The sequence below is a fragment of the Ammospiza caudacuta genome, chromosome 6, assembly GCF_027887145.1.
Source record: "Ammospiza caudacuta isolate bAmmCau1 chromosome 6, bAmmCau1.pri, whole genome shotgun sequence".
NCBI classification, from domain to species: domain Eukaryota; kingdom Metazoa; phylum Chordata; class Aves; order Passeriformes; family Passerellidae; genus Ammospiza; species Ammospiza caudacuta.
Genome location: NC_080598.1, coordinates 13,166,889 through 13,192,673, shown reverse-complemented (window position 1 = coordinate 13,192,673; position 25,785 = coordinate 13,166,889). Strand labels below are relative to the sequence as shown.

General features: G+C 60.4%; 1 protein-coding gene across 2 annotated transcripts; it reads right to left on the bottom strand.

Annotated features, from left to right (window-relative positions):
• Positions 1 to 432: 432 nt before the first annotated feature.
• CTNND1 (catenin delta 1) lies at positions 433 to 25,575 on the bottom strand. 2 transcript variants are annotated; one of them, XM_058807820.1, is made up of 20 exons: positions 25,376 to 25,575; positions 11,987 to 12,105; positions 10,940 to 11,253; positions 9,867 to 9,938; positions 9,459 to 9,617; positions 8,731 to 9,263; positions 5,349 to 5,812; positions 5,062 to 5,245; positions 4,714 to 4,831; positions 4,259 to 4,412; positions 3,860 to 3,877; positions 3,563 to 3,631; positions 2,800 to 2,927; positions 2,533 to 2,683; positions 2,127 to 2,319; positions 1,922 to 2,036; positions 1,297 to 1,384; positions 914 to 961; positions 697 to 794; positions 433 to 546 (listed from the first exon to the last, which is right to left on the bottom strand). In XM_058807820.1, the coding sequence occupies exons 3-20, from the start codon at positions 11,132 to 11,134 to the stop codon at positions 439 to 441; spliced, it is 2,895 nt and encodes a 964-aa protein (XP_058663803.1). In that variant the 5' UTR covers positions 11,135 to 11,253; positions 11,987 to 12,105; positions 25,376 to 25,575; the 3' UTR covers positions 433 to 438. The 2 variants fall into 2 exon arrangements, with proteins under 2 accessions (XP_058663803.1, XP_058663804.1); XM_058807821.1 differs by lacking the exons at positions 10,940 to 11,253; positions 11,987 to 12,105 and having other exon boundaries at positions 25,376 to 25,561.
• Positions 25,576 to 25,785: the final 210 nt, after the last annotated feature.

The window sequence follows — 25,785 nt, the reverse complement described above, 5'->3', positions numbered from 1 at the left end:
AACTCTCAGGAGGAAGGAGGTGGTGGAGGACAGGAAGAGAGTTCTCAGGGGTGGTGTCCCAGAACAGGGAGGTGCAGCGGCCTGGAGGAGACCGAGTGGCCCAGGCTGCCCTGGGGACCCGGCCCAGGCGTTTGGCTGGATGGTTGGCACAGAGAGTCCAGCAAAATTCCAACAATAAGACAAGGTAAAAGTCAGTCCATTCCATCATGAAGAGTTATATATTTATATATATAATATATTATCAACCCAAATGGAACAGAGGCAGGGAGGCCAGCTAGATCTTCTGCTGTAGAGAGATAGAGAGGGACAAGTGTTAAGGCTGGAGTAGGGGTGAGGGCGGAGGCAGGATCACAGCACCAGTGATTGCAGCAGCAGTGATTGGAGCAGGATTTGGCTGGCCAAGCACCCCTAAGAGCACAGCAAGATCTGTCACCACTGTCAGATTGGGCAGGACACCGTGGGACATACCGACACGGGGGAGGGCACAGCAGCATCTTCCTCCTCCTCCTCCTCTACCTCAGGCTGCGACTCCTGCCCCTCCTCCTGCTGCAGACACATGCGGTTAGTAGGGGCCATGGCATGGGGGGTGTTAGTTATGGGAGCCCAGCTCTCCCCTCCTCTGGCAGACAGGACAGTGATGTGGCATTTCCTGCACCCATCCATCCCACAGTTCCCGAGTTAAAGAGAGCTGCTCACCATCAGTGGCGCTGCCTTCACCGGATCCATCTCCCCGAGGTCACCGGATCGGTCCAGCGTCCTGCTGTGGTCCCTCTCGTTGAGTGTGGAATAGTTATCTGGAGCAGGAGAGGGGACACTCAGTCAGTCGTGTCACCTCCATGGGGGACTGCACCAGCCCCACAGGATATGTGCACTCTGCCCTGCTCCCCCCATACCAAGAGAGTCCCTCTCCTACCTGGTCCCATGTTGCTCATCTGGATCTCCTCCCGGGAGGATTTCTTGTCTACAAGCACAGGAGAGCACATCAGGAACAGTTCCTGCAGCAGGAGCTGCAGAGGAACTGCTCCCTGCCCCACCTGGGGGAGCCCAGGCCCAGCTGCAGCTCTGTGACCCAAGGACCTATAGTGCCAGTCCCAAGAAGCCATCTAAGGCCCAAACTGATGGCCAGAAAAGCCACCCAAGGCCCATACTAATCATACTAATGGCCCTGTGTGAGCAGCTGAGGCTGCCAGGGAAGCCACAGCTGAAGAGCAAGGGAGAGGACAAACAGCAGCTGCCCCAAGTACCCACAAGGCAGAGGGATGATGGCAGGCACTGGTGCTGAAGGCAAGCACATACCTGTTTTTTGGTTCCTGTCAATGAGAGGCAAGGTGCTGTCATCAAAGGAGTTGCCTCCCTGGGTCCGAGAGGCATTGCTCAGGTTCACCTACAGCAACAGACAGTGACCACTCAGACCCTGGGCCCAGAGGTTCCTTCCTCATCAGGACATTCCAGCCCTCCAGCACCAGCACAAACTCACGAACCCTCCCACAGCCCTTGAGTGGGGAGCCCAAAATAACCAGAAGGTGCTGAAGCCCCCACTGCACCCCCAACAGAGTGGGAGGGCCTGCCTGGACTGGGGCAGTGCCTGGCCCTCCAGCAGCAACGGCAATCCCTGCTTTTGGGAAGGAAACTGAGCCTGGGAGAATCCTATTCTTCAACACTGTCACAGCAGCACTTAGAGTGACAAAATCCCTGCCTCATGCTCATGTGGGACACAGGGCATGACACTTTACAGTGTGTTCCTAGCAGAGATTTCCTGCTGGCCATTGGCTGAAAAACAGCACAGGGACACCTCTGTGGGTGCTCAGTGCCACCAGCAAGGTGAAGAGCCACAGGCCGGTACTTGCAAGCTCCAGGAACAGCCTTCTCCCTACTGCAGGATCCCACCTACTACCCTGGCCACCACAGGGCATCCCCACACCTGGAAATCTGACTTCTTCCAGCCTTCCTTCTCAAGGGGCTTCCGCAGCTCCTTATAGCCCCAGACTGTCTGCAAGACAAGGGCGGCTGCCCGGACTTCTCTCTCGGAGCGGTTCCTAGAAAGAGGTGAAGGAAGAGATGTTTGGAAACCTGGAGAAAGTGAGGCCCCTCTCCATCCCTGGCATCATCCTTTGAGCAGAGCTTACCCAGATTTGTTGATCAGCACAAGTTTCTCAATCCCCTGTGTTTCCCGGAGCTTTTTGGCCGCCTCGAGGTTGTCCACGATCACTTCATTGATGGTGTTGAGGATTGACACCACTGTGTCCTCAGAGAGGTTTTTGGCAGGGCTCTGCTGGCCTCCAGGCAGGTTCTTCACTAGGTTGGGGATGGCATGTTTGCCTGGGAAGGATAAAGAGCTGGGTGTGAGCAAGCAGGGAACAGGTCTGAAGGGAAAACCACTGACAGGGGACCCGTTTTGCTGTTCTCTCTCTGCGGAGCTCAGCGGACAGAGGCTGGGCTGCTGCTGTGCCCACACACTTCCCCAGGAGCCAAGAGGAGAGGGAGGAAGCTCCTGCCCAGCCTGCATGGATACAGGGAGCATGCCATCCTCACCGATGAGCTCCTTGTTGCGCAGGTCCACAGCCAGGTTGCGCAGGGCGCCGGACGCCGCTTTCACCACGCGCTCGCTGTCGTGGGGCAGGAGGTCGGCGATGGCGGAGAGCCCCTTCTCCTGGCGCAGGGCTGAGCGGATGTACCGGCCATACTGCGGGGAGGCACAGGGCCACCGTGTCACCCGGGGCTGGGGACACCGCTGCCAGCCCCACGGTGGTGTTCCCAGCTCCCCTTCCCTGTCACATCCCCAGCTCTGCTGGCACTCACCGTCCAGCTGCCAGCGCACAGGTTCTGGATGGCTCCTGCTGAAGCCTCCAGGATGGCGGGAGTCTTGCTTTCCTTCAGGAGGGAGATGTATATCCGCACCACTTCTGGCTGGAAGAGGAGCTCGTAGCCTGCCAGGAGGACATGGGTGGTAGGGAGGCTTTATCCAAGGGCTCTGCTAGTGTCTGCCTAATCCAAAGGGGTACTGCTGGGCAGACGAAGCTGGAAGCTTCTACCCAGGCTCCTAGGGGGTGGGATCCTTGGCACAGGCTGCCCCAGGGTACCAGAAACCCCAGCCACTGCTTGGTCAGGGGCTGTGATTCACACTTGTCCCCAGAGGCTTCTGGGAATGACCCTTCCTCATCCTCATGACTTGAGGAACAATTTAAGACAGAGATTTTAGCTTTAACTCATGCCTGCTCTTCATGCCCAGGAGTGAAGAGCAGGCACGAAGACAACTGTGCTGGCAGGTCTGAGACCACCACAGAGGGCTGTGTCACTGTGCTGTCCCTCAGCCCCTGGGGCAGTATTTCCCTCTGGAGCCTGTCCTGAGCCTGCTGATCTCATCCATGCACAAGATTTTCACAAGTACTGGCAGAGCTCATGTTAACAGGGCCTTGGGCATTCCTGCTCCAAACCCTACTTCTGCCCACTGGAGAGGCTCACTTCAATGGGAAACAACTCCTCTCTTTTACTCATCTCCCAGGCTGCTGTAGCAAAAGCTGTCCTGACACTCAGGTCCTGCATAATCACTCAAGGAGCATACCTTTGGCCGGAGTTGTTCTTTTGGGAAAATCCACTGTGTCGGCACCAGGGTCTTCTGGGAGCTTTTTACCTTCAAAGGACAAGTGGAGAGATGTGAGACTCCTCCCCACCTGCCTCGGCCCAACAGCTCTTTGCCACTTGCAGGAGCAAGCCCAGAGGCGAGCTGAAGCCAAGCGACCAGCGTGTGGCAGGAGGGGACACTGGGGACATTAGCCACACTGCAGGCAGAATGTGCCCAGAGAGCTGGAGAAAGCACCCAATTAAACCATGGAAAAAGTAAAACCAAGAGCGCACTCACCTCTGGAGAACCACTCGTCTATTGGTGAGGCGGAGAGAAGGACAGGAGAGAGGGGAGGCAGGAGGAGAGAAGCACCGACAGCGTCATGGGGCAGATCATTTGACAAGAAAGCAAAGGGAAGGGGAAGGGGCAACACAGGAGAAAAGGGAGGGCATGGAATTAGTGGACATGTACCCGTCACCATCCCGCCACCAGACACCCACCACAGCTTGAGTCAAACGCTTTGGGCAAGGCAAGCAACAGCTCCCAGAGCCAGGGAAGCAGGGATCACTGCGCCTCCAGAGAAAGTTCCCCTCAGGCTTCACATGAAATGCCCGAGTGCAAGCACAAAGGCCCCAGACCACCCTCAACACCTGTCTCTGCTCTCCTCCCTCCCTTCCCTGCTGCTGGCACACGAACCTTTGCCCTTCTTGGCCCCGAAGCAGCTGGCATTGTGGGGCCCAGCGTTGTTGGCAGGGACAAGGGGCGTCTCCTGGTAGCGCTCGGCATGAGGGATCTCACGGTGGACTTGGTAGGACAGGTTCCTCAGCAGGCACACACAGTTCTCCACCAGCTGGGGAGAGAACCAGAGTGCCTGAATCAGAGACAGGCAGCAGCACTCCAGGTCTGTGAGCGAGGGCCTGGCCCAGCCTTCAGCTCAAGGAAAATTCAAGCCAAGACCTTATCCAGGCTGATCAGGAAGCCCTGAGTCAGGTGACAGTGGTGTGGGGATGAGTGACACAATCAGGCCCCTGTTGGAGGGCCAACATTCCAACCCCAACTGCAGGCTGAGTGCCAGACACCTCCTGGTCCAAGAGTGCCAGGTGCACCCCACGCAGGCTCTCCCTTTCCCAACACCAATCCTGCTGTGGTACCTTGCTGTCCGAGTCCTTCTGGCCAATCTCAGACTGCACAATGTAGATCAGGGCGTCCACCAACCCGTCACATTCCCGCAGCTTCCGACGGGCCTCGCTCCGCTCCGAGCTCACATTCCTGGCAGGCAGAAGAGAGCCCTCATGGGAGAGACAGCTGAGGACAGGCAAGGGACAGCCCACACCCCACACAGCTCAAGAGAAAACAGCTCCTGTAGCTCCTCTCACTGAGGGTACATGCCTCCAAACTCAAGGCCTGCACCACCAGCAGCTGTCTTATGAGAGCAGCTGCTCCAGTCCCCTGCAAGTGCCAGAACAGCCCAGAAGGAGTGTTGCAGCCCAAACCCATACCTAAGGCAGCCAGCGGTGTTGGTGAGCACCGACTCCCACTCTATATGGCGGGGTTTGGAATCCTCGTTGGGCTCCCGCTCCCAGCCGGAGCGGGGAATGACCACCTCATCGGTCAGGGCATGCAGTGCGTGATCCACGATGGCCATCTTGATGGAGTCGTGCGAGGACAGGTTCCACAGCGTCCCTGCAATGCCACAAGTAGAAGGTGAGCACTTGGCCCCTGACCACAGACCCCACCCCAGATGCCAGCCTCTGCTGCCCTCCCTGAAGCCACTTCTGTGGCTCACCTGTGATGACCTCGGTGAGGTCCATGTCGTGGGCCTTGCGCAGCAGGCGCACCAGCGCGGGCACCCCGTCGCAGTTCTTGATGGCGATCTTGTTGTCCTGGTCCTTGCCGAAGGAGATGTTCTTGAGAGCCCCACAGGCGCCGTAGTGCACCTCCTTCTTGGGGTGGTCCAGCAGCCCCACGAGCACGGGGATGCCCTTCAGCCGCCGCACCTCCGTCTTCACCTTGTCGTTGCGGTAGCACAGGTGCTGCAGGTAGGCAGCCGCGTTGGACTTGACGGCGTCCAGGCGGAAGCTCAGCATGGCGATGACCTCCGGCAGCTCCGGCTGGCGCCAGTTCCCCGGGGTCGGGCCCCCTTTCCGCAGGCTGTCCAGGCTGGCCAGGCTGCCCCGCTCGTGCTGCGCCAGCGGGGCCCAGTAGTACCGGTCGGGGGCCACCTCATCCACCAGCATGTCTTCATAACTCCTAGGAGAGAGGGCAGAGGGCGTCTGAGCGCAGTCCTGGAGCTGGGGGAGGCAGTGCCCCTTCCAGCCCACCAGAAGGGAGGAAGCTGGATCTTGGTCTCTGACTCCTGCACAGGCAAGAGCCAGCCCCACAGGCAAGGAGTGAGTGCTGCTGTCCTGGGAACAGGCTGAGTTGGGCACCAAGAGCCACACAGGCTCCAGGGATCAACTTTGTGGCTCCCAGGGCAGGCCAGGGAAGAGCCACGGTGGTCCCAGACCCTGCCCAGGCCAGGAACAGCTCACCCAGGGACTGGCAGCACTGGGAATGAGCCCAAAAAAGCACACAGAAGTTTAAAGTGTAACTACTGGCCTGCATGCCAAAGTAACATTTCCCACCCCCAGAACACACACCTCTCAAATCCCAGATTCTCCCATTTTTGCAGTCACTGGCACTATAATTCTTCCCCCACCCAGGCAGAGGAATCCAGTAGATTTCCAGCAGAAAGGGATGGGAGGGGACAGCTCGGTCATCCCTGCTGTGGCAGGGCACGGAGGACATTCAAGCAAGACCCACGGAGAGGCTTGTACCTCCACTCCAGCTCACACCTGCCCCAGGAGCTGCTCATGCACCTCCACAGCTCCTGGATCAGGCACAAGCAGCTCCTGCCCCCGAGTATCCTGACAAGGATGGTGGCATGGTCCTGCTGCTTCCATCACTTCCCTTCCTACAGCCTCTGGTACAGGACTTGCCCAAGCCACCAGCTTTAGAGTCACTTCCACAGTCACACAATCCTGGGCACTGTAGCACAGCCGTGGTGTGCCAGCAGGCTGCCAGGCTGGCTTCCAGAGGTCCCAGTGGGGACAAGACCCATGCCTGGCTGCTCAGAGGTGCCAAGGAGCAGCAGCAGGAGGCTGGAGCGAGACACAGCCGCCAACACCTTCCAACACAACTGGCAGCTGATCCCACTCCTGTGCCAAAACTTGCGCTCCCCAAAAGGAGCTCCCGGCCCACTGTGGTGCTGGATCCCACCCTGCAATTGTGCTGGATCCCCTCCAGGCAAGATGGGGCAGGCAGGGAATAGGAAGGACCCTCTTCCCTGCGGAGAGGGAGCTCTGACAGAGCCCCAGAGCAGGGGCTGGAGCTCTCTGCAGCCGGTGGCAGCCAGCACGCACAGCGTCCCGGGCTGGAGGCGCTCCCTGGGCTCCGCGTGCCTGGCGAGCTGCCTCCCCAGAGGAAGTCGTTAACAGCCAGGCTCCTGCTCAAGACAAACATCTCTGAGGCAGGGGGACGCTGCTCTCCCTGTTCCCATTCCTGTGAGCTGGGCAGCCAGTGTGGACAGTAACTGAGAAGGTGGGGGACAAGCCAAGTTCAACAGCACATGGATTCCACAGATTGCTGTGATCTTTATCACTCTGCCCGGAGAGAGGGAGAGCTGGCTCAGGGGCCCCCCAACCCATCTTTCATACCCTGAGCCATTCCTACAACTCCAACAGAGCTGACCTTCTCCTTCTCTGTGACCCACATACCCCAGTCTCCCACCTGGCTGCAGTTCCTGCACTTGACTCCTGTAACCCCCTTCCTCCAGGACATGGAGGAGCAGGAGCACAGACACCTTCCTGTGCAGCAGAGAGGGCTCATGGTCTCAAAGGCCACCCAGGAAACAGCCCAGGGAAAGTACACAAGCCAGAGTCTGTCTGGACAAGCAGCCAGGGGTTACTTGTGTAACCCCTTCCGCCCAACGTGCTCTCTGATGGCCATGTGCTCAAAACTGCCAACTCTAGCTTGTCCTGGGCTGCCCAAGGAGGAAGAGGCCTGGAGCAGCCCTGCCTGCCCTCCTCCAGCCGGCACAAGTTGCACAAAGCAAGGAGGCCAAGCAAATCCATCTGGGTGAGCAACTGCCCTGACTGGTTCACCACAGCCCAGAGCACTTGTGCTGGCACCAGCCACAAGGACAGACAAAGCTGCTCCTTCAGTCCCTCCAGCAGCTAGCATGGATTTATAGTATGCACCTGGATCAGGCAGATCTCCACGGGGGCTGGCAAGAGCCTCCTTTCCCCAGCTCTCTCCCTGTTGCCTGTTTTACATCCCAGCATCTTAGGCTGCCTGTGCTAAGCCTTACCTGTCTGCCTGGGCCTACTCTGGGGCACTCAGGAGGTGCTGGCACAGTCCTTTCTCCATCTCCAGGACTCTGTCTCAGCCCCTTGCTCCATGCCACTTCACCACCCCCAGCACCTGCCCAAAGCCCTGCTGACAGCCCAGCCAGAAGCCAAGCAGGAAGCAGTGCTTGTACAGGGACAGCCTGCACAAGAGACCAACAGGCAGCAGTCATGGCCTCAGGCAGGTGACATCCTGAATTCCTGGCAGGGCAGGAAAGACCAACAGGACCCTGCTCTGGCCTCTGAAGGCAGCATGGCCCAGCAAGCTGGAGGAGCAGCCATCACCACAGACACACAAGGGGGAGAAGCTGCTGCTGCCAAACAGGTTGAGCAGCTTCTCCCGCCCTGCCCTGCAGCAGGGTCGGGCTGTGCAGGAACCGAGCCCTGCTCACCCCAGCCTGGCCTAAGCTCCCCTTCCCGGGGCTGCTCTTGGCTTAGGGAGAGCACAATCATGGGAGTGCAGCTGCTCCCGACACACAACCCACACAGGCACGGCTCCCAGAGGAATGTGCCACACTGGGCACACGCAGCCCTGGTGGCACAAAGGGAAGGGCCTGGAGCTACATCCAGCTGCCCACTGGAACTCCTGGCTGCAGGACGACCGGCTCAATTAGCACCCAGGTCTAACCACCAATTAAGCAGACAATTAGAAGCGGATGCAAGTTTTCTCCTGTGTGAGCCATGTCTGACTCAGCTCACAGTGCTGTGTCCATGGTCCTCCTTCCTCCAAGGATGGTAAAGTTCAAGGGACCCCAGAGCACTCCAGGGACTCCTGCCACATACCTGAGCCGCCGCCGAGCATCAGATGGGGTGCCCGCCCTCCTGGCCGTGCCATAGTCAGACATGAGCCCGTAGTCCACATCTTCAAAGCCCACGCTGCGCTGGTCATCCTCCAGGCCGTAGGGCTCGGGGTGGAAGTGGTTGAGGTCCATGTTGCTGCCCCCGACACGCACCTGGGGCTGGGGGCCGTAGATGTCCTGGCGGCTGGGGGCGCGGTAGGCGTCTATGGAGGGCCGGTAGCGCTCGTCGATGCGGGTGACGCGGGACAGGCTGCCGTAGCTGTGGTCGCTGCCCGGGTAGCCGTCCTCGTAGGGGCGGCCGTAGCCGTCGGGGTAGTGGTAGTTGCGAGGGAGGGTGGCCGTGCCCGCCTGGCCCAGGTAGCTGCCGGGGCCCCCATTGCCGTTCTTGCGGAAGTTCCTGTCCATGGTCTGGACGTAGTTGCTGGTGACAGGGGACGTTTCCAAAGGCAGCCCATCGGGCCCCACCGGCACCTGCTGCACCGTCCGGGTGGTCACGGTCTTCACCACCTTCTTCACCTGCAAGGGGTGACACATGTGCAAGGCATGCTCACATCAGGAAACCCATCATGTCCCTGTATTCCCAAATCCCCCTTCCAGCCCCGCATTTTACTTCAGATATATTTCCCACCCTGTTTCAGCTCATGGCAGAGCACCCAGCCACCAGGGTCCCTCACCATGCCCTGTCCCTCCATGGTGTCCCCAGGCCTGTACCGTAGTCTCTGTACGCCGAGTTGTGCCATCATCTGATGTCTCCACAGACACGACTGACATGGCCCCTTCCGGGTCCTCCTCCATGGTGTACGTCTCCTCCACGATCTGGCCTGGGTCCTGCATCCTGGGGATTGTGCTGTACAAGAGGTGGCTGTGGTCCTGAGGGGAGAAAACGACAGGCAGTCAGGTCCTGTCACCAACCTGGGCCTTCCTGGTGTCAGCTGGATGGGAGATCTTTCTTCACAGGGAGCCCTGATACCTTTTGGAAAAAGGTACCTTCAAGCCAGGGTGGCCACACGAGGAGCCCAAATCACCCTCTCCCAGTTGGAATAGGGACACTGGGGCACTGTCCTGCACCTTCCCACAGCAAGCAGGCTGCCCACAGCCAGAGGGCTGAGCTCCCCCTACCTGTGGCCCGTTGAGCTTCAGATCTGAATATTTCTGCCTTTCCAGGTCAGCATCGCCCAGGAAACGTCCGTTCTGAAACACAGCAGGGCAGCAGGCCCATTACTACACTGATCTCCATCCTCACTTCTCTGCAGGGCTGAGCAGCCCATCTCATGCATCTGACAGAGACACCCACCATGCACCCCACGGGACCCCCAGCAGAGGAACAGCGTCCTCAGGGGTCTGTGCCACATGCAGCAAATCTCCTCTAGGTCAGCCTGGGCAAGAGTCAGAAGCCAGACAAACCAGCTCTCCCACACAATCCTGATGGAATGGCCACAACCCTTCCCTGCTCCTGGCAGGGCCCTGGACACCTTCCACAGCTCCTGACACAGGAGTCACCAGTGACCCCAGAGGCCCCCACAGGCCTGAGAGAACCACATGGTGAGCAATCACAGAGTGGTGCTGTTTGACACTTGAACTCTGTCCACCCTGCCCTGCCCCACAGATCCCTCCTTGGCACCACCACCTTCCACAGCCAGAAAGGCACCTGGCTCCTGCACACCACCATGCACCAGCCCTCCAAACACCCCTCTCCAAGACTGAGCCTGAGAAAGTGAGGAGACGCCTCAAGCCAAGGCAGATGAAACCACATTTCCAGCCCTGTAGAGAAGATCTCTCCCCACCCTGGTTTGGCCATGTGGGGACAGAGAGAATCCAGGGATTTGCCCTTTGTCACACACAGAGGGAGACGCAGACCCCAGCCTCAGCATCTCAGCTGCCCTCCAAGCAGCCGAGAGGGATGGGGAGCAGAGACGCCCTGGAACTGAGCACAGCCAATCTCTGACCTTCCCAAAACCAGAGCAGAGCCAACCTGGCAGCAAGACCCTCCAGACTGGCACCTCCTCTCCTGAAACCTCTGTCTGCGAAAGGAGGTCTGCACACCCCCAGACTGACTCCAGTACACACCAGTACCACGAGAACAGCCGGGCCCTCCTCCATCACCTCCCGTATCCAAGGAGGGCTCCAGGAGGGGAGGCAGCTCCGGGGCTCCAGCAGTCTGTGCACGCCCCTGTGCCAAGGGGGTGTTTTACCTGGTGCCGCCGGGTGAGCGTGCCGTTGGCCAAGCCCGGGCCGGCGTCCTGTGGGGAGACCCGGACTCGCTCCAGCTGGGCCGAGACATGGCGCCGTTCCTCCTCCAGGGCCCGGGTCAGCTTCTCGAACTGTGCCTCCTGCTCCTTGACAGAGGCAAGGATGCTGGCGGTCGACTCCACCTCCGAGTCGTCCATGGGTGACGGGTGCCCAGGGTGGGCAGGGCGGGGGGCACGGGGAGGCACAAGCAGAGGCGGCTCGGTGTCAAGGTGAGGGTGGGAAAAATGAGCCAGAAGGGCAGGAGCCCCTCTCTTCACTGCACATGATTTTGGGGGAGGAAAGGAGGAGAGAAGAGCGGTCAGAAGAGACTGATTTCATTAAGACAGATTTTTCAGAACAGGAAAAAAAAAAATCTTATGGCATTAACACCCGCTCCCACCCATCACCAGAGAGCTGGCAAGAGGGTCCTGGAGCAGGACTCAGCTGCAAGCTGCCCCAGCATTAAAGCTTGGAAAAGTGGCACCGTGGGAACAGAAGGTCCCCCCAGCACAGCAAACAGCTGGGGCTGAGCCAGGTTTAGAAAAGCTGCTGTGGGCTGAGGGAACACCTCATGGGCAAGGAAAAGCTGCGGGCAGACAGTGCAGGAGGGGAGGGCATGTCCCCAGGGTGGGGCAGGGGACACTCCTGAAGAATGAGAAGTGACCCACATCCTACTGCTTCCTCCAGGAAAGGGCGGAGGGAGAGGGCCATGCTACTGATCTGCTCCCTCCTCCCTAGTACGGTAAGAGATGGGGAGACAACCCTGGCTCCACAACTCCTTCCCTAGCCAGGAATGAATCCTTTAGTGGGATCACATAAGCCCCTTTGACTGCTGCCAAACTCACCACCCTCCAGGTATCCACCAGGGCTCTCCCTCCAAGGATCCTCAGCCCACAGACCTGGGGATGGGCTTTGGCCTGGACCCCTCCAACATCCCCGCCCAAAGGTGAACAGCAAGTGAGGCATAATCAACATTTTGGTACAGAAAAGCAATTTTCTTCCATACAGACCTGTCAGAGGAGGAAGCTCAGGTTTGATTGGCAAAGGCACGGGACAGCCAGGTCTAGACGCAGAGAGTCATGGGAGAAACAGCCCAGCCACCACAGTGAGGAAGCAGGAGGGAAGAGAGCTGCAGGGACAGCGGGAGCAGGTCAAAATCACACACAAGAAGCCCTAAACAGGAGGCAGGGTGGGCACGGAACTGGGAAACAGGCGCCTCTCTCCCACCCCCTCCCCTCTGAGGGATGGGTCTGGAAGGGCTGGTGGGGTGGCAAACGCAGCACTGCTCCCACAACAGCCCCCCAAGCTCCACGGAGACTCCAGCAGCCCTCACTGGTCCCTGTTCCCACCGACGGAGAAACGGCAGAGGCGGAGAGGAGTGGCCAGGGCTGAGCCTCCACCCCTCCCGCGCAGCCCGGCCGAGTCCCTGCAAGCCCGAGAGGTTTTCCCAAAGCTGTGCAGTCATGGCAGGCATGTGGGGACTCGCTCGAGCCGGGCAGGCAGCACAGAGCCTGCTTTCCCACGGTCTCCAGCAGCGGCTCTGCCCTCTCCCCTCCCCGGTGCCACCGCCCCAGAGGGCCGATAAGGACGACCCGGCGCTGAGAGCTCGCTCCGGCACCATCCCTGCTCACACCACCTCCTGCAGCCCCTCCAGACCCATCCTGCAGCACCTGCTGGTGCACGGCAGCTCAGTAAAGTCTTCTGGTCTGTCAAACCCCTCCCCACTCCTCCTGTGGCTGTGCTCCCCAAAGCCTCCCTCACGTCAGCCACGGTGGCACTGCCACAACAGAGCTCGGCCATGCAGGGTGGATGTTTTCCAAGTGCTTTGGAGGGTGCCCACAGCACGTTCCACCATCTGGTCACTGCCACTCTGTCATCTGCCTTCATCAACAAAAAAATCCAGCTGCTCTACTTGTGCCCACGTGGTGCCCAGCAGGAGAAGGAGCCGTGGCACACCCAGCACACCCACCCCGGGGAGAATGCAGCCCACCACTCTCCAGAGCCCAAGCAAGCTTTTGGAGACTCCCAAACATTACTCCTGGCTCATGCACGCAGCTTTCCACCCCTCCCACCTTGCAACAGGTACTCCCTGAGGTTTTTCCAACAGATCAGCTCCCCAAGCCTTGTACGGAAATGTAGGGACAGCTCTGACCCTTGCTGCTCCCCTGCCCTGTGGATTTGCAGGACTCTCCAAAGGAGAGGGTTGGTGCCCCCAGAACAGGGCTGATACATCCCAGCTCTCATCCACGAGTAACATTCCCTATCTCTGGTGGGCTACCACCCACTTTAAGCAGGGGCACAGATCCTCAGCCTTTCCAGGACCCACTGATGGAAAGGGAGAGGATCCTTGCCACATCCCAGTGCTGCCCAGCAGGACACAGAGCAGTCCTACCACCCTGAACACCCTATGCAACTTTAGCATCCAAAATCCCAGCCAGCAGTCCCCCTGGCTTGCTGGGATTTGTTTCCAGAGTGGTATTTCAGCAAACCCTTTAAAAGAGGGGAACTGTGGGGAAGCGGTCCTCCACAACGTGACCTTGTCAAAGCAGCTGCACTCCCTGGCCAGCCCTCAACTGTCCCAGTGCAGAAGAGGCAGATTTTTAGGGGACAGGAGGGCAGAGGCTTCCTGAGTGCAAGGAGAGGCTTGGCTGGTCTGGTCTCATGAAGAGGATGATGCCTGCAGCAAGTGTAGACCAGCAGGGTCTGGATCTGTGGGAAGCATGGACAGGATACAGGAGCCCCAGAAGATTCCCTTGGTCCCACATAGCCCACAGGGACACCCCAGCCCCAAATCCCCACCTCTGCACATTCCCTGGGAATGGGGCTGGGAAATATGGACACTAACAATGAAACTTGCAGGGCTGTTAGGGCCCCAGATAAGGGGCCAGAGCAGCTGTGAGGCTGTTTCCTTCCCGTCCCTTCCACAGGGAGTAAACACAACAGCAAGGGAAGGAACAGGACAGGTCCCGCACCCTGTGGCTCCAAGTGGATGCTCCAGGAGGGGCCACCTGAGGGTCTCCAAGCAGGATCAGACCTGCTCGGAGACCCTCAAGGCCAGAGAGACTCAGGGCCAGGGGGCTGCACTGCCTACACAGCTGTCATTCCTGCCCTGAGCACGGGACACAGCTCCATGATGGGCAAGAAGTGCCAGCAGAACAGGGTCTCAGGGTCTCTCCCAGTTTTCCTCCACCACCAGGACAGACCAGCTCTCTCTAGTCTCGTTCCAGCCATTGTCTTCATCAATCTGGGATTAAAGACATAATTACAGAGAGGCAGAGCCAGGTCCAGAGAGGTCAGCAAGAGCTGTCTCCTCACACACAGCCAGCACCATCCCAGCTGGAGCACGGCCATTCCCTGGGTTTGGCACACAAACCCCAAACTTCACCCTATATCCCCCAGCTGTGAAGAACCTGCCCCACACACAGGGATAGGGCCCCTTGATACGTCCCAATGCTGTCCCGGGCTCTCAGTGGCCATCTCTGGAATGAGACAGGGAGGGCAGGAAGGGGAGAGCCTCAGTTATGCATCCTGCTCCCTTCCAGCCAGTGAGCTACTCGTGACAGTGCAAAGCCAAGTACACAGGAACCCGCAAGGGTGAAATTCCAGGGATCGCTTTGCGCCCATTCCCCTCCTCCTCCCCCCAGCCTCTGAAGATCCAACTACAGAGCATTCTTCAGAGCCAGACCCTGACCGGCTCTGAGGATGGCTCATGAAAGCCTTTTCATCATGAGAGAGGCACTTGCTGACACACCCGTTACTTAAAAACCCCAGCAAGCCAAAAATATTTCAGCTAGCTCAGTTCAGGGCAAACCAAAAAGCCCAAGGACAGAGCACACCCTGAGCAGCTTCCCCCCAGAGGCAGAATCCTCTCTGTCCCCCCAGCAATCAGTAGGAGAGGATCCAGGGAACAATGCAGAGACCCAGGAAGTTTCACACCTCAATCGCCCTGGCTTTATCTCCCAACTTCCTGGCACCAACCCCACCCTGTGCTGTGCCCACAGGTCCCAAAGCCAGAGCAGGTCCACTGGAGAGATGTCACAGTGTCCCCTTGCTGGCCAGGAAGCAGCTGCCAGCCCACCTACCTGTGTTTTGTTCCCCACCACAATTTTCCCATCTAAATAAAAGCTTGGATACAGTCAGACAGGCACCCCAAACCCTGAGCCCTCTACAGCTCTTCTGCTGCAGCCAGCTGTGCCACAGCAGGTTCTTCCAAAACCTCTCACCCCAGCTTCTCCAGCACAAGTGCCTTCCCACAGAATTAATCCTTTGCCTGCAAAAATAAATTACCAGGGCCAAACCACAGACATACCCACCTAGAGTTCACCTGCACCCTCTTCTGCCAGAGGATGGAGTTCAGGCCTTGAAGGCTCCAAACCAGGAGTGTTTTTGAAGGCTCCCAACCAGGAGTGTTTTTCTGGAGTCTGCCACAGAAAGATTAACTCCGGGGCCCAGACTGAGCCACCAGATGGGGAATTGTACTCCACAGGCCAGGGAAAATGGATGAGATCCAGCAGATAAGACCCAGACTGGAAGCTTGACAGGCAGCACTGCTGCAGCACAGGGGGATCTCCAGCACAGTCCTCTACGTGGATTTTTCCAACAATCTGCTCCAACCCTGCCCCATGCCCTGAGTCCCTGGAGAGCCGTCACCCAAAGGTCTTGGGATCCCTGGGGCTAAGGCTGCTGCCTCAGCACAGAACACTTTGGGCAAAGTCCAACTCAAGCACCTACAAAGTCAGAATCTCCTCTGCCACATCATCCCCGCCCCAGCACCCTGCTAAGGGACACACCAGGTGCTCACGGCCATCGTCCTGCTGCCACCAGGAAGGGGGAACAGAGCTGCATCAGCTCAGTCTGCCACGTCCCAGCCCTTCACACAGCTTCACTGCTTGTCTGTGACCCCCAGACACCTGTCCAGAACATGGCAAGGTTTGTCACCATGGCCAGACACCCTTGGCAGCCCCCTACACCATGAAGCATGAGGACAGCCCTTCTCCAGCTCCAGATCCAGGATGGACACAGCCCCTCATCCAGGCTGGCTGAGCCCCTGTAGGGCTCCTGGGCCAGACCCACCTGCCAGGCTGACAAAGAGGGACGCTCTTCCTGAGGAATTCTGCAATACAGTCCCCAGCTCCACTCCAATAACTGGCCTTTCTCTCTCAGCCTGAGGAGAGCCAGCTGGTTGCCCACTCTCTGAAAGCTCTCAGCACCAGATCCCATCCGAGAGCAAAAGAGGAAGCAACAAATTCTCCTGGTTCCAGCTGCCTATCATGATGCACTTAGGAAAAACAGAAACTCCATCAATAATTCAGGCCTGCAATTGTCCAAGCACTTGCAGTGCACTTGCTCTGCACAGGCTCACAGCCCTGCTAATTCACTACAGGCTTCTGGTCAGTCTCAATTACCTAAAAAATAAATGAGCCAGCATCCTTGGCATCTTTCCCCATGCCAAGCACAAGGTCCAGGCTCACACATCAACCCTCAGACTTCAGCCTGGCTGAAGCAGCAGGGCATGGGAGGGGAGACCACAGACTCAGGCTCACCTGCCCCTGTGTCCAGCTCAGAACAACCACGGCCCTCAGGCCACTGGGGGAAGTAGAACAGCTGATGGTGGGCTCTAGATCTCATATCCCAGTGCAGGTGAAGAAGAGTTTTGTCTGTTTCTCTCCCAAGCCCAGAGGCAGGAAGGTGCCCACAGCCATCACCTCAGAGCAGCCCACCCCTGAGGGACCCCTGCCCAGGCTGACAATCCTTGCTGCCAGGTTGAGTGAGGCCCCTTGCTCCCACTCCCCAGCCCACCCTGGCCCTGCCAGAGCCTTCATCAGGGGAGAGGTTTCCCCACCTCCTGCCCTGGCCCCCAGGAGGGCTCTTCCTCCTGGCAGGTCACAGAGCACAGTGGACTTCGGGCAGGCTGGCAGGTGGCCAGCAAAGGGCAGCTCTGCAGCAGGTTGGACACCGCCTTTGGCGCTGCCTACTCTAGCCCAGCCACACCTTCCCCGGGGGAGCCGTGCCCCAGGTGCCGGTCACGGCAGGAGCCCGGCGGGTGAACACCCAGCAGTGGCGCCGCGGGCAGAGACAGGCACAGAGCCGCTCCTCCTCCGCCCTTCACACCCAACTGGTTGGACTGGCAGCGGAATCGCCACCTGGCCTACCTCACCTGCCGCCCCCAGTGCCAGGGATGGGGACCACGTAGCCGGGATGGGTTGGGAAAGCCTCCCTTAGGAGAGAGGAGTCACCTGGAGATGCAAGCCAGGCGCAGATCGCACCTTATAAGGGAGCGGGCCGGCAGCCAGGGAGCAGGATGAGGAGGGAGCGATAAGGACAGGGTGGGGCTGCAGGGGAGGAAGCAGGAGCGTGGGTCGTTCCCTAAGCCAGGGCAGGGGGCTGAGAACGGAGATACCCATCGGGTCAGCAGGACGGGTCTGGACACAGCCGATGGCGGTTGTGAAACACGGGCAATCCCCTGGGGAAGGGATCTGTCCCTGGCTGCGCTGAAGTCACCGGACCGGTGCCACCCCAGCAGGGCGCAGAGTGAGGCAGCCGAGCACGGAGCAGGGCAGGGTCGGCTGTGGAGAGCTGGGATTGTTCTGTTGGAATGCCAGCAATCCTGCGGCGGGGCAGCTGTCCCTCCCAGGCACACCGGGGGCCACTCGCCCTGCTGTGAGCACAGCCCAGGACACAGCATGCCAGGAGCTCCTTCCCTCCAGGACAGCCGGGAAGCTGCCGACCCTCTGCACCGGCTGGATGGAGCACCATGGCGAGAGGAAGGGAGGCGAGATTCCCTGGGCATTTGCAGGGAGGAGAGGGACACAGGAGGGCAGCCAAGCCACTGGGCTCCAGGCAGAGACTCTGTCCACCCACAGCCCCCAAGCGGGATGGCCACAGGGCCAGAGCCTTCCTGCCAGCAGCATAATGCTGCATCCCAGTGCCCACTGACACCTCAGCCTCTGCTGAGAGGGTCCCCATCCTGGGGACAGTAGCAAGCAGGGTCCCTGCCACCTCTCAGCACCAGCCCCTCGGCTCACACCCCCAGGCCCAGGAGATTCACATGTCGGGAGCCCTGCAGCAGCACAAAGGCGGCTCTCTCCTCGCTGTGGGAATTCGCAGCTGAGCGCTCGGCAGGGACAAAGGGATTTCACAGGCACATCCCCAGCCGGCGGCCGGCCTCCCTCCCCCCGGCGTCCCCGCTTCCTGTCACAGTAGCACCAGACCTCGGGGGCGCAGCAGCAAACAAACACCCAGCGCTGGATTCTGGGAATGGGGCCAGCGCATTCCCGGGGCAGGCCACGCTCCGGCAAGCCAGCGGGCTCCTGCTTCACCCAGCGGCTCCCGGGCAGGGGGAGGCTGCAGCCCCTGGCTCTGCCACCGCGGCCCGAGGCGAGCAGGTGAGCTGAGGGTACTGCAGGGCAGCCCCTCGCTCCATCCAAGGAACAGCGGCCACCTCGATGGGGGACATGAGCTGTCCCCACGGCCACAAGGCTCAATGGACACTGGCGCTGAGCTGAAGGTCAACGCGGCCCCCCAGGCTCCAGCCATGCCAATGTCCCTGCCCTTCACCCGTCCCCCCACCCTCTGCCCCCCTCTGCCGGGCTCAACTTTCCCATTCAGCTGCCTCTCTCCCGCAGGGAAAACAAACACACCAGAGATAAGGGCCATATTGGCAGAGGCCAGGGAGCAAAGTCCCTCAGTGAGACACGAGGCTGCCTGCCCAGGCCGAGTGCACGGCAGATGGGGGAAACTGCTCTCTCTAGCTCCCCATCCCAGGGGCACAGGAGCTAATCCAGAGCGCACAAGTGCTGCTGGCTGTGCCCAAGCAGAGAGGCTTCAGTCTGGTGGCCAGCATTCCCAGCAGGATTAGGGGCAGCCCCCTTTCATCAGGCCTTAGGCACAAGCACCTACAGCTACCTGTGCCAGCCCAGCACCCAGACACATGGATCTGGGACCTTTCTTGGGCACAGAGCCCTTCGCAACACCCCTCTTCCCAAGGAAGTCACTTGAGATCATTTCCTGTCCCACACCTGCAGCCCCAGGAACCGGTCCTGGCTTCCAGGCCCTGCTCCAACCAGTGGACAAAGGAGCAGGGCCTGGGAGGGAGGACAGGGGACTCTCACTGGCACCAGCACAGGACCTGCACCACTGGGGGCAGTCAGCACTATCTGCCTTTCCAGCAAGTCACCATAGAACCGTGCGTGACCAGGAGTGGGGAGAAGGGTAGGAGACAGGGCCCCCCAGCCTTCCCAGCAACCCTACCGGGGATCTCCCCACCCAAAGGGTACCTGGGCACCCCCGAGGCAGACAGGGCACCCTTCCCTCCTGCAGAGGAGACATCCTCCCCTGCCCACACTAAGCAAACAGGTGAAGTAGCATTTGGTAAGGGAGTGGCCAGGAGGGAATTGCCGAGATTAAGACGAGCCGGCCTGAGGGAGCGGCCCAGGAGTGGGACCCCCTGCCCCCCCTTGCCCAGCCAGCCCGGACTCCCCGAGCAGGTAGGGCGGCCTCGGGCTGAGTCAGAGCACAAACCGCGCGGGGCTGGGCCGAACGCCCCAGCTCGGCATGACCTCATCAGGTACCCAGCCCCTGCTGGAGAGGGCTCCCAGGGCCCTGCCAAGAGCTGTAATGAATGGGTGAAGGAAAGCCACTGGAGAGGCATCAGGCAGCAGCCAGGAGTGAAATCACGGCTGGAGGTGGGGACAGGGGGTGCTGCAGCAGGGTGACAGCATGTCCCCCAGAGTGCTCCAAGGCCCCACAAGGTGCACACACAGGCTAGCAGGAGCCAGCGCTCACACAGAGCAGCAAGGGACAAACAGGACAGCAGGCCAGCAGGACTCCATCCTACCCAGCCCCCTGCCCAAACTGTTTGCACCCCCATCTCTCACTGAGAAGCACCTTCCCAGGCTCCTGTGCGAGCCAAAGGGAAGGAAACCTGCGCTTCCTGGTCAGACGGGAGATGACATCGTGGCTTCCCTTTCCTGCAAGCTTCTAAACACGACGTCCTGCCAAGGGCCACTCCCCACTGCCCCTGGCCTGCATGCAGAGGATCTGGAACCAGCTGGGAATGCCAGGCATGGGCACCACCACCAGCCCAGCCTCAGCCAGCTGGGCCAGCCAGGAGACCAGCATGGCTCGACCATGAGACCAGATGCCTGGCCTTCCAGCTTGCTGGAGGCAGTCTGCCCCCAGGGAACACATCCGAGGGTTCCTCACCCACAGTGCTATCACATTCCTGTCCAGGGCTGGAAGCATCCTATGATGAGAGGGTGGAAGATGTTTTCCAACCCCTCGAGGCTCTGGCTTGTGCCTGCCATGCCCCAGAGATGGGTTGGTTACCTGCAGAGCTAGGGCAGCACCAACACCACAACCCCAGCACAAGCCAGCTCCCCAGCCTCCCTCACACCCTTCATCATCTCCTTGTCTGCACAACTCCCTCAGAGCTCCCTGACACTGCGGGGCTGCCAAGGCTCCTGAAGACAGAACAGGGCACCCCGAGAAGCCAAGCATGAGTCTCCTCAGAGCTCTCATTGCTGCCAGAGCTTTGCTCTGCAGGCCCATCCACCTGCCCTTCACAGGGTGGCTCCTCTTGCTGCCAAAAGGAGAACGGAGAAGGGAAGTGAGTGGTTTTCCACTGCAGCCAGCTGCTGGGGACAGACCCTGGGCAGAGATCAGGGGAGAGCAGGTGGCTCTGCCACACCAGTGTGCTCTGGAGGTGAAAGCAGGCAAAAAAAAAGAGAAGAGAGAGTAAGGATGGCACAAAGCCAACCTGGATAAGCAGGCCCCCCACATCAGAGAGGATTTCTCCCAGAAACACCCTGGGCTCTCCACCTCCTCCCCCTCAGACCCCAGTGAGCAGGAGGGGGACAACATCTCTCCCCCTGGAGCAAGCCGGCCTGCCCGCAGCCAAGCCAAGCATGGCAAGCAGCAGCCCTGCATGCAGCAACACGTTCGCAGGAATGTGTTACTCCACTGGGCAAGGGGCCTGCCAGCAGCATGCAAACACCCCCGGTGACCCACCCTTCCAGGTCGGAAAAACTCGTCTTTGCAGTTCCACACACTCCCTCCCACCCACAGCAGATACCCATACGCAGCCCAGCAGCACCGCCTCCCCTTCCCGCCCGGGCCGGGCCCGGGAGCACCGGGAAGAAGCCGAGAGAGCCAGGGGCTCTTCTCGGAACGGACCGGCCCCAGCGCCACACGAGATGGGGCTGAGAGGAAAAGGGATTGTCTGGGGACAGCCAGACGCCTTCCTCCTTCTGCATGGGCGGGAACCAGTTCCCCACATTCATCCAGTCCAAGGCCATCCAACTCACACATGGGGCCACCTTGCTCCCTCCCCCAGGTAACTGCTCTCCTATGCAGGAGGTGTTTTCACAGCTGTGTGAGACCAGGGGAGAAGAGAGAGATGCCCTCTCATTGCCCACTCTGGCTGCCTTTTCCCCATGCCTGGTGCCCATAGCCCAGCCCTCGGGCACCCAGCAGTGGCAGGTACAGCTCAGGTGTGCCCAGGAGGGCCACTGAACTTTGAGCAGCATTTGCTGTGACCAGGGCCAACGCCCAGAGGAACGGGAGCAGTCAGGGCGAGGATGGAGGTACGGGAACAGCTCCTGCCCGCACACACACAGGAGCCCAGCACGCTGCTGCCACACACCCCAGCCCATCCAGGGGCATCTCATACAAGCCCTGGAGCTGCAGATGTTTCCAGAGCACCACCACCGCCAGGCTATGGGAGTGCTCTTCCCAGGGCTTGGCCCTTACCCCAATTTGCCTGAACCCTTCCCTGTTTGTGCTGGACGCTTGGCACACCTGGGCAAGCACCCCACCAAGACTGGTACCACAGCAGCAATTCCCCATCCCATCAGCACAAATATCTGGGCACAGACCTGCTCAAACCAAACACAGGGTAAGCCTGGCTCAGGTCCTCAGGCCTGCACTGGCACAAGCACTCTTGCAGTGGGTAAAAGCTCTGCAGTGCAAAGTCACCTGCAGTGCAAAGGACCTGTAGCGTGAGGTGAGGGACACTGGCACAAGCTCCTGGGCACCCACACTCCAATGAGCAGCCCCTGGCAGGGAAGCACATCTCCCTCAAGACAGCAGGAGCCGGCATGGAGGGCTGGGCAGCAGGGACCAGCTGTTCCCACCTCAGTCCAAGGGCCGTACTTGGACCCATGGCAGACGTCCCACTGCAACCTCTGACCAGCAGCTGCTCCGGGCTGGGAAGAGCAGAGGAAAGCAAAGGTGACTGGCACCCTGGTTAAGGGTTGGCACATCCTGGCACCACGCCTGGTAGATTATGCTCCTTAGTCACTGGTTTGCCCCTCACACCCAGCAGAGCCAACTCATCTCACCCCTCCTTGCACAGGCCACCATAAGGAAGGAGTATTTCTCACAGGGAATAGTTGCTTCCTCCACAGGCAAAGGAAACAGGAGGATCACACTGCACCCACTGCCACCCCAACAGGCTGAAGGCACACAGGAACACAACAGAGCACATTAATCCAGAGGTCAGGCTCCGCAGGCAGCAGTCACTGGACAGGGCAGAGGGACAGGCACTCCTGTGCCAAACCAACACCAGCAGCCTTCCTGGAGGGAAGGAAGGCGGATTAGCAACAAGCACAAGACAGGCAGGAGCTGGACAGACTCATCAGCCTGCTGCTGGGGGTTTCCAGCACAAGAACTGGCTCTAAGAAACCATCTCCTCCCCCAAAGAGCCTCCTCAGATAATATAAAGCAAAGAAAAGGTTGTGGCCACCTTGGAGAACTCGAGGACTTTGGTCAAGAGCCCGTAAATCCAACTCCTTTCTGACAGCCTAGCACTGAGGCACATTCCTGAACTCCATGCCAGAGGACAACCTCCTCTGCTGGCCAAGCCCTGTGTCACACACAGAGGAGTGCCTGAATTGCCCAGGTTCAGCTTTTGTCATCACATCCAGGCAACACCTGCTGTCTTCTATTGCCCCAAAGCAGCTCCGGGTTCCGCTTCTCCCTGTCAGCGAGGTGGGGACAGGACACAGGCACGGTGCTGCAGAGACACGAGTGTTCAGAGCCAGGAGAGCGCTGTACTTCCCTGGAGACAGCATCACCACAGTCTTGGGAAAGGGCTCTGTCCTTGCCAGCAGTAAATGAGAGACAGTTTTGAGAGGTTGTTGGGAAGGGAAACCAAGAGCTTTACCCAGCACTTTCCCCCTTAGGCCACAGACACTGGTAAGCTATTTTGAGAAGCCAACAGCCTTCCAGGCATGATCCAAGCCACACTATTATTTTCTGGGTGTCCTAAAGCCACCTCCACTGCAGATACAATAGGCCAAGGTCTTATCTCCGTGCCAGAGGCTGGAGGAGGGAAGAAATGAGAGGCAATCCAGGGACAGATGCCGGCTCCGCGGTCTGGGCTGGACCATTCATCTGACTCCCAGCCCATCTTTAGGGAAGGGATGGCCTCAAGGGCTCCTGAACCACAACGATCAGGCCCTGACCTCTGTGTCGGAAGGGAGGAGGCTCACCCCTCTGCGGCAGCCCAGGCAAGCCCAGCATGCTCCACTGAGCGAGCGCTTTCATCCTCCCACCGCTTCCAGGAAGGTTCCGCACGAGATTCCAGCAATGCTGCACACGGCGAAGGACAGTCATCTGTACACTTAAGAGTCCAGCCAAACTCAGCCAAGTGGAAGAGCAGAGCCTTAAAAAACTGCCTTTATGCTGTTGACAGAGCATGAGCAAACACCAGCAGGTAAAGCACCTGCCTCAAGAAACCCTGGGAGCAGGATGGAGCAGACAGGGTAACCCTGGAGAAGACAACTAATAATTTTCCTGCCTAGGCTCTTGCCACTGACCTGGAAGACACGGCCCCGCTCCATTGGAGCCTGGGAGTCACCAGCCAGCCGCTGACCCCACCTTCCCACAGCCAGGAGAGAGGGCATGGAAGTTGGAACTTCAAACAGAAGCTGTGAGCATGGCTTACAGGAACCCAGCACGCCTGCAAAGCTGAGGACAAGCTCAATTCTCCGCACCAAAAGCCTGGACAGCCAATTCCAAAAGCATCTGTGCAGTACAGGGAGGGCATCAGTGAAACTACAGGTAGCTGCAGTTCAATATCATCACAAGGCTCCACGCACCCAGATGCTTCTTTCTGCCTCACCGGGAGCTGGGCGCCACAACCCTGGGAGAGGAGCCTCCAGCTCCTGCTGGTCACAGGACAGCCCAGGCCCCCAGAAACACCCTGTGAGCCCCATTCTCACCGGCTCCCTGGAAGGGCAAGGGCACCGAGCCCTTGGAGAGAGAGGGAGGCACTCCAGGAGGTCCACCCCTCTCTCCAACAATCAGAGGAAGCTTTGTTGTGCAGGCTCCCTCGCCCAAAGCCCAGGGCCATAACGGAGGTGCCCCACCTCACTTCTGCCAGACCGCGGGTGGCTCGCAGATGCCAGCAGCCCTCATGACTGAGAGGCACCCAAACTTTCTCAGCCCAAGCTAAGTCTCCTCTCTGCAACGCTTCGAGGAGGTGTAGGAATGCCCCCCGTGCAGGGCAAAGCGATGCCGGGGACGGTCACCGGAGAAGGCACGAAGAGCGCTGGGAAGGGGGAAGCAGCCGGGCTGTCGCTAAATGACAGTGTGGCCAAGGGAGACTCAGAACGAACCAGCGGCTGAGCAGATCCCCGAGGCCGGCTCCGGCACCGTCCTGCCTCCTCGGGAAGCGTGTCGGTGTCGCCTGTGAGCTCGGGCGGACGGGCCTGTTGGGCTGTTTTGAAGCTCAGAGCGATTCCATTAGGAGGAGCCGCAGCCCCACCCGCACACTTGACCCCCCCGGGCACACCGGCCCCTTCCCCGGCAGAACAAAGACGCAGGCGAACGACACACCGGGCGAAGAGCCGCTGCGCACACCGGCAGAGCCGAACCGGGCGGCCGGACGCAGAGTCGGAGAACCGGACCGTGCCCCGGCCGAGACCCCACGGAGGGACCCAGCCCCGATCCCCGCCCGAGGGCGGGGGGGCCCGCCGGTGCCGGCCGCGGGAAGCTGGCACACGGGCCGCCTTTGTTCCGGGCAGGGCGAGCGGCGGCGGCCCCGGGCGGGGAGTGGGGCGGCCGCCCGGCCCAGCCGCCTTTGTGTCGCTCCCCGCGGGCTCCCGGGCGCCTCCAGCGCCCCCGCCAGGGCCGGGCCCCGCCGCCCCACCGGTCCCGCGGGGCGCGGCCGCGCCTGGCACGGGTTCCCGGGCAGGACGGGACTCCCGGGGCCCGGTACCGACCGGCTCCGGCAGGAGAGCGCGGCCGAGCCCCGATCCGGCCCCGCCGGGCGAGGACCGGCCCGTCCCGCCCCGCCGCGGGGGCGTGCGGCGCCCGGCAGGCGCCGGCCCGCACCGGCTCCGCTCCCTCCCCTCTGCCCCCTGAGCGGCGGCACGGACGCCGCGATCGGGACTCACCGTGGCCGGGCTCCTCGGCGGACGGGCGAGGGGGGGCGGTCCCGCCCCTCGGCGGCGGCACGGCCGCCCGGCCCGCTCCGCGGGTCCCGCCGCGGCGGCGAGGCGAGAGGCGAGACGGGCGCCCGGTGCGGCGGCGGCGCGGGTCAGGCCGGGTCCCGCCGGGTGGCGCGGGGCGGTGTGTGCGGAGCGCGGGGTCGGTCGGGTCCCGCCGTGCGCCCGCGCCGCTCCCGCACCTAAAATGGAAGTTGGTCCGGCGGGCGGGGCGGGGCGGGAGCGGGGCCGCCCCCGGCGTCAGCAGCGCGACAAGGACGGGCGGGACCGGGGCGGGGCCGGGGCGGATGTCCCGGTGGGGTCTGGCCCGGGGACGGTGTGTACTCCGCGTGCTCCAGCCCAATGGAATGTGCCTCAGC

Coding starts and splice junctions, on each gene's coding strand:
- CTNND1 (XM_058807820.1), bottom strand. CDS start 11,134: ATGGACGACTCGGAGGTGGAGTCGACCGCCAGCATCCTTGCCTCTGTC. Junction 9,264..9,458: donor CTCGGCGTACAGAGACTACG/GTACAGGCCTGG, acceptor CACCCCTTGCAG/GTGAAGAAGGTGGTGAAGAC. Junction 1,385..1,921: donor GGAAGAAGTCAGATTTCCAG/GTGTGGGGATGC, acceptor CTGTTGCTGTAG/GTGAACCTGAGCAATGCCTC.